The sequence below is a fragment of the Dama dama genome, chromosome 15, assembly GCF_033118175.1.
Source record: "Dama dama isolate Ldn47 chromosome 15, ASM3311817v1, whole genome shotgun sequence".
NCBI classification, from domain to species: Eukaryota; Metazoa; Chordata; class Mammalia; order Artiodactyla; family Cervidae; genus Dama; species Dama dama.
This window is the reverse complement of record NC_083695.1, coordinates 59,933,317-59,940,896: the sequence shown is the minus strand read 5'-3', so window position 1 is coordinate 59,940,896 and position 7,580 is coordinate 59,933,317. Positions and strand designations below refer to the sequence as shown.

At 45.2% G+C, this 7,580-nt stretch overlaps 1 protein-coding gene across 1 annotated transcript; it reads left to right on the top strand.

Moving 5' to 3' along the window:
* Positions 1 to 2,006: 2,006 nt before the first annotated feature.
* On the top strand, positions 2,007 to 6,827 carry PPP1R3C (protein phosphatase 1 regulatory subunit 3C). The gene is made up of 2 exons (XM_061162174.1): positions 2,007 to 2,112; positions 4,357 to 6,827. Exons 1-2 carry the CDS (start codon positions 2,099 to 2,101, stop codon positions 5,297 to 5,299), a joined length of 957 nt encoding a protein of 318 aa, XP_061018157.1. The 5' UTR covers positions 2,007 to 2,098; the 3' UTR covers positions 5,300 to 6,827.
* The last annotated feature ends 753 nt before the right edge of the window (positions 6,828 to 7,580 follow it).

Here is a 7,580-nt window from a genome sequence, read left to right as displayed (position 1 = left end):
GTTAGTATTAGTGGCTTCAGTCATGTCCAGCTCTTTGCGACCCCATGGACTGTATAGTGCATGGAATTCTCCAGGCCAGAATACTGAAGTGGGTAGCCATTCCCTTCTCCAGGGTATCTTCCCAATGCAGGGATTGAACCCAGGTCTCCTGCACTGCAGACGGCTTCTTAATCATCTGAGCCACCAGGGAAGCCCACAAAATGAGAAATAAAATTTTAATTATTCATAATATCACTATTGCCCCAAATTAAGCACTGTTAACATTTAGGTCGAGTATATTCTCTTTTCCATATATGCATGTCTTACCCCTGCACATGGGGTAAGACAAAATGGGATCACAATTTATTTTTCTTATTTCATGTTTCTCTGTAACTGTAATTGGTAATAGCCACTCTTTAGCTCAACATAGTGTTGTTGAACACATACTGAGCACTTTGCTGAGTTTTCTCATCTGCACAGTTTCATTTAATCCTCAGAACAATTTCACTATCTCCATTTCACTGATGAGGGAGCTGAAGCTCGAACTTGTCTAAATTTGAAAGTGTCAAACCCAAACCGTGCCTCTTCAGCTAGTTTTGGTTGTGCTGAGAAACTAGAAGATCTGCTCTTAGTCGGATGTTTCCTTTAAAAAATCAAGCCCAAGTGATAAACAACTGCCCCAGTGACACTCAGTTTCTTTTTCTTTAACCACACCATTTTAACAGTGATTTTAAAGACACAGGGATTTGTATACATTTTACATTGCATACTCTGTACATTTTAATAGACTACTGGATAACCAAATTGAGAGCAGAGCAAGGACATGGATTTTATATAAACAATTCCTACTCGACTTAGAAATTTAATTTTATGGTTGTAACTGATGGTCTAAAAACTCCCCAAACTAAACAAAATTATGAAACCTCGCTGAGAGTAACTGGCCTGGGAGAGTCATGAAACTTACAGTGTGATAGTTTAACATTTTGGTTTTCACATCGGTGCCAGAGGACGTCAGAACCGAGTCGAGGGATTTGGGTTGACCACTGGCTCTGCGGGCTGACCCACCACATAAGCAAAAGAGGCCTTTTCATTTCTGGCTTTAGTTTTCTCTTCCAGGGAGAAAAAGCTGAAGAATAGATTGAAATACAAAGTGCCTTTTAATGAAATGCTGCCTCATTGTCTTATAATAGGGCTAACACGGACTGCCGGTGGCTCAGACGGTAAAGAATCTGCCTGCAAAGCAGGAGACCCAGGTTCAATCCCTGGATCAGGAAGATCCCCTGGAGAAGGGCATGGCAACCCACTCCAGTATTCTTGCCTGGGAAATTCCAAGGACAGAGGAGCCTGGCGGGCTAGTCCCTGGGGTCTTAAAGAGTCGGACAGGGCTGAAGCGATCTATACTGACTAACACGGTTTATTAACAATATTAGTTAGAGAAGGAATGTACTGTGTGGTGCATTTGTGGGTTCACCCTAACCCCAAAATATGCAGTCAACTTCTGATTGCTCAGGGCAAGGAAAGGGAGATGAGCCAATGCACCAAGCAATGAACAAGATAAACATTTCAAAAATGTAAATATAAGCACACACACACACATCCCATTCCCCACCCCCACCCCTCCACGCCTCCCCGGAACGAGCCACAGTGTCCTGCGCTCAGATAACGTATACAGAAGCCTCGCGAGTGAAAGACACCTCCCTCCCTGCAGCCCCGCTGTGTCGGCGCCCCGCGCGGGAGGAGGATTGCTGCTTTCCCTCCTGGCCTGCAGCCGCTACTTGCTTTACGCGGTTGCCTCCGCGCCTCCTCGCCCGGGGTTCGTGTTACGCTACCCTGGCCAGCTGGCCCCAGGTCCCAGAGCGCCCCCAGAGCCCAGCGAACCCTGCACCACGGCCGTCACGTCCCGGGCAAGGGCTCGCGCCCCAGCCGAGCGCTGGTTGGTCGCGCCGTCGAGCCCGCGGCCCGGCGATTGGCCCTGGCAGTCGGCTCACGTGGTCCCGAGCAGTTAAGCGGCCTCCCGGGCCCCGCACCCGCGATCTGCCGGAGCTGCGGCCACACGGGGACTCCCGGGAGACGGGTGCGAGCTCTCGCAAACCGCGGAGAGCCGCCGCTCCTCTGCCTGATGAGCTGCACCAGGTAGGTTCCCGGCAGATTCTCCCGCCCGGAGCTCAGGGAGAGCGCAGCTGTCGAGAGGCTGGGATGCGTTTTCCTGCTGTCATCCCCGCCCTGGAGACCCCAGGGGAGGGCGGGCTGACAGGCTGCTGACTTGAATCTGGCGCCGGGGAGGCCTTGGAGGTGTGAAGATTTGCTCTGAGCATCTTAGGCAGAGCTGATTTCGATAAACGGTATCTTAAACCAGAAACTGTTTTAACGTGAGTCAGCTTTAGTTCTGATTCCCTCGTGGATTCTAACCGTATCTCTTGGTCCTGCCCAGATGTCTCAAGGACTCGTGGGAAGAGCACTCAGATTTCTGGTTGGGTAGTTTAGCTTTGGGAAGAACTAACGATGGACGATGTTCACTTTCCTCGGTCCTCTTTCCTTCTTCTGACGGTTTGCCATAGCAAACTCAGTCTCAGAGTTTGAGCAAATGATTATTTTTAAACTCTTGGGCCAGACTTAACATTCCAGGGAAATCGCCATATCCTAAAACTGTCTTTCTATAAGTGCAAAATGTGAAAATACAGAACAAAACCCCAAACAAAAAAAACACCCACAAAACTACTTAAATAGCTTCTTTAGACATAACTTAGCAGAAGACTTCTCTGAAATTCCTGCCTGTTAACTATTATTAGAGCAATAAATATAGCTTTCTCTCTCATTTGTTTGTTCTAAGTTTGTAGGTCTCCCAGAAAAATCCTAGGGCTAATAAAATGAATTCTCAGAATGTTTTTTTATTATCCATCTTATGATAATGACCATTTGCCTATGTGCTTAGAGTTGCTGGGAAGACAGTTACTAAAGCCAGAATGAGAAATGTCACATACAGTATACACACACTTCTTATCTGAAGGCTAGGATAGGGGAAAAATGTCCTTGAGTTTGGCAATGTATACACAGGGCTAAAGGCCAGAAAAAATATCCTTCTTGATGGATACTTCATGGTTTAATATTTCTGAGCATAGTTATGTTTAAATTTTCAATAGCTTTATTATCTTTCTGGTTATAAATATCCATTGGCAGAACATTAGAAAATACCAAAAAAGTACAAAGGCAAAAATAGATCACCTATCACCCAGAGATAATTGTTAACTTTTTGTTGTGCTTCCTATTACACTTTTCAATATTTATAAGTTCATATATGTGTGTGTGTGTGTGTGTGTGTGTGTGTGTATAAAACACATATTGAAAATACCCTATTTTCAGGTTTGGCTTTCCCAGTGACTCAGCGGTAAAGAATCTACCTGCAATGCAGGAGACACGGGTTCGATCCCAGGGTCGTGAAGATTCCCTGGAGAAGGAAATGGCAACCCACTCCAGTATTCTTGCCTGGAAAATCCCATGGACAGACGAGCCTGGTGGGCTATAGTCCATGGGGTCACAGAAGAGTCTGATGCAACTGAGTGACTAAATAATGACAATAATTTGCAGATCATCAGCTTTTCCCACTTAAATGTGGACTTGACATGAATGTCTTTTTGTGTAAAATACAGATTATGTAAAGTTTTTTTTTTTAATTCATAAATGGCTGCCTTGCACTTCAGTGGGTTATTTGTGTAAAATGAGGAAGAACATGGTAATGAAAGTACAGAGATAATCCTCTGATTCACTCTTTCTAGTCTTTTGCTCTCAAAACCCTTTGCTGTTTTTATTCTTTTTTTTTTAATGGACTATGGTTCCAGAGAAGTATAATTGATTCAGTAGCAAAATCATCAAAGCAGTCGAGGGAGTGCAGTCTGGAACTTTGATTCTAGAACCTGTCTGGTCATTAGCTTACCTGGGAAGCTTTAAGAACATATATAAATTCTTGATGCAATGGATTCTGCATTGAAGAGAAAGGTAGAAATCCAGCTCTCTAGGCCATGGTGGGGGCTTCCGTGGTGGTTCTGATAGTAAGGAACCTGCCTGAAAACAGACAGGTTTGAGAACTGCTGCTCCAGAACAGAGCAAATGCTTTTAGAGCTGTATTAGAGATGATCCCATCCAAATCTTTTATTTCTCAAATGGAGAAGCTGGGTCACCAAGTGTTTTAACCCAGGGCCTATAGCCGGTCAAGGGTACAGCCAAACATAAGATGCAGCTCTTATAACCCTGCATTCCTATACCACATGTGAGAGCACTGTGCTGGCTATCACAGCCAACAAAATTAGTACAGACATACTTGGGACCAGGGGAAGTGCATTCCAGGTGCAGATGATAACCCCTCTTCTTTCTATATTCCAGAATGATCCAGGTCTTAGATCCACGGCCTCTGACAAGTTCCGTCATGCCCGTGGATGTCGCTGTGAGGCTCTGCTTGGCTCATTCCCCACCTCTGAAGAGCTTCCTGAGCCCTTATGATGACTTCCAACGAAGAAATTTTGTGAACAAATTAAAGCCCCTGAAGCCGTGTCTCAACATAAAGCAGGAAGCCAGAGCACAGGATGACTGGAAGCCTTCACACAACCAAGCCAAGAAGCGGGTGGTGTTTGCGGACTCTAAGGGCCTCTCCCTCACCGCCATCCACGTCTTCTCAGACCTTCCAGAGGAGCCCGTGTGGGATCTCCAGTTTGACCTCTTGGACCTGAATGATATCTCCTCAGGCTTAAAGCTCCATGAGGAGAAAAACCTGATTCTGGATTTCCCTCAGCCTTCAGCTGACTACTTAAGTTTTCGGAACCACTTCCAGAAGAACTCTGTCTGCCTGGAGAACTGCTCTTTGCAGGAGCGAACAGTGACGGGGACTGTGAAGGTGAAGAACATGAGCTTTGAGAAGAAGGTTCAGATCCGGATCACTTTTGACTCCTGGCAGAGCTACAACGATGTGGACTGTGCCTACATGAAAAATGTGTACGGTGGCTCGGAGAGTGACACCTTCTCGTTTGCCATTGACCTGCCCTCCGTCATCCCCACGAAGGAGAAAATTGAGTTCTGTATTGCCTACCATGCTAATGGGCAGGTCTTCTGGGACAACAACGAGGGTCAGAATTACAGAATCGTCCATGCACAGTGGAAGCCTGACGGGGTGCAGACGCAGATGGCATCCCAGGACTGTGCCTTCCACCAGGCGCCACCCCCCAAGGCCGAGCTGGAGTCGACCGTCTTTGGCAGCCCAAGGCTGGCCAGTGGGCTCTTCCCAGAATGGCAGAGCTGGGGGAGGATGGAGAACTTGGCCTCTTACCGATGAATGAAGCAGCCTGGTGACCGGTCTTGACCTTATTCCCCCATGTGATTCTAGGTCTGTGTTGCTCAATCTTAGGAAGGTGTTGCTACTTTCCTTCAGTAGGCTTAGGTTGGAGCTTTTGAGACCTGGCTACAAAAAATGATAGCCCCTTGAGAATTTAGTGTGGGGGTTTGTATGGATGACATTGCCCAGTGTTGCTATAGAGGATCAAGTTACAGCCTGGAACCCTGTTTTTATAAAAGTCATATTCTGTCAACACCCTTTTCTCCTTCCCTCTCAATTCACTGGCTTTCATCTTGGGCAAGGAAAGGTTGAGGATGGACAGTGGATGGTGATGGAAAGCTGTGTTAATGGTATGAGGAATGTCTGAGAAGTATACACAAAGGGCTCTGCAGCTCAGGTCAGAGTGGAAGCAGGAGGTCTGATACTTAATTGTTGGTGAGAAAATGAAGGTTATTTTGTTTTTTTAAGTTGGTTTTACAGTTTTCTCCTGGGGAAGTAATTTGTAGGGGGGAGAAAATGATCCATTCTAGGTATTCTCGTGGAGAAGAACCCAAACAAACTTTAGGGGTACTGAGTGGTTATTGGGGAAAGGTGAATTATAACTCTGGAGAATCAGATTTTACACGAAGCCTTTCTGTTCAAGCGTGACTCATCAAAAATCATGATTTGGGGAAAGCTTAAGCAAATCTGGCTTTGCAGTCCCGGTGGGATAAGTGACCTTACCTGTGGCCCAGGTATTATGCTTGGGTTCTCAGTGTAAATGCTGCGTAATCAAAAAACCCATGCCATTATCATTGGCCAGCAACTTGTAGGGACTCTATGTCATGTCAAGGATCACTCTCTGCAAGTGCCTTGATTAAACCAGAATGTTGTAGTTGCTTAACCCAAGTACCTGAAGGGTCATCTGATAACTCATGAGTGTTTGACCTCATCGGAAGGTCCCCTCTGTTTGCTGGCATTCCGCCTGCGACACTATTGTATCTTCAAGAGTGTTATAAGTGTACACAACTCGCATCCTTCATATTGAAGGTGACTCGTTTTCCTGCCATACTTTATCGATGTGATATTGGAAGTGAAGACTGACACTGATTCTCAATGCAAGAATCCAGTACCTTGCACATAAAAGTAGCCATTTCTGTTTCTTGCCTATGATCTTCTTGTTATTTTAAGTCTTCCTACCAATTTCTTGAAAGTCAACATTTTTTTTAATGGAGGTGAATTGTTTTGGATGTGTTGTAATATACTTTGTTTTGGACTGTGCATAAATCAATTCTGTAAGATCTTAAGAACAGGAGCCTCTGAATGTTCACTTCTATCATCATGGACATCCATTGAAAGGTGTTCTGAGAATGCAGTTAATTTTAACACATGTGATATGCCATGCTGGAAAAGTACTATTGGAATAACTCTGCTGTGACAGTATTTGAGGTTTGGCTAGCACCCACAATTTTGCTACTCTAAATATTTCACTCTCCTGTAGCTATCCTCTGTGAACTTCTCACTTTAAAAATAAAAGTGTTTGATATAAGATCTGAGAATGTTTTCTTTCTCAAAGTCCCAGTTAGTTAAATAAGAAAGCATCAACTGAGATTCTCCTGTTTTGTTTAACTGAGCAAGGTTAGTTTGGACCAGGAATTGGATCTGCCTGAAGGTATTCACATGATCTCAGTCTCATTAGTGAGAATTTCTACCTCCTGACGATTGGGGCTGGGGTCTAGGGGCAGTGACTTGGGCTGCTGGGACTGTCCCTCTGACTGTCCCCATCTGTGCTGACTGCTCCTCACACACTATCAGTTTTATCTTGGGGGCCACTTCTCAGCTTGAAGTAGGGGAGGGGATGGTGTGGGAAGGGCTGGAGCAGCTACTGTCTCCTGAGTTCCAGCTCCTTCCTGAAAGGGCAAAGCTTGGAGCTGCAGGGAGGTGTGTGTCGCAGGCAGCGGCCATCAGTCCCAGACTGAGGGGAGGCTAAGCTCCTGGGGGTGGGAAGCAGCGGGTGCAGGAAACAAAGTCTTAGTTCTAGTTCTTGCTTAAAACTCCAGAAAGGAGTTTCTGCACAGTGTCTCTTAAGGGGGACTAACCAACCTTCTAGAAAGGCCCAATGATAAAAAACAAATTTTATCATAACATCTTCATCAGAAGTTGTGAACTGTAGGCTTACAGGCTGTATCTGGCTACAGATATTTTTTCCTCTTTTAAAGAGTGTTTTAAATTATGAAAGTATGATAACACATTTACAGGAGACTTGGAAACTATAGAACAAATTTACATATAGTTCCACTAT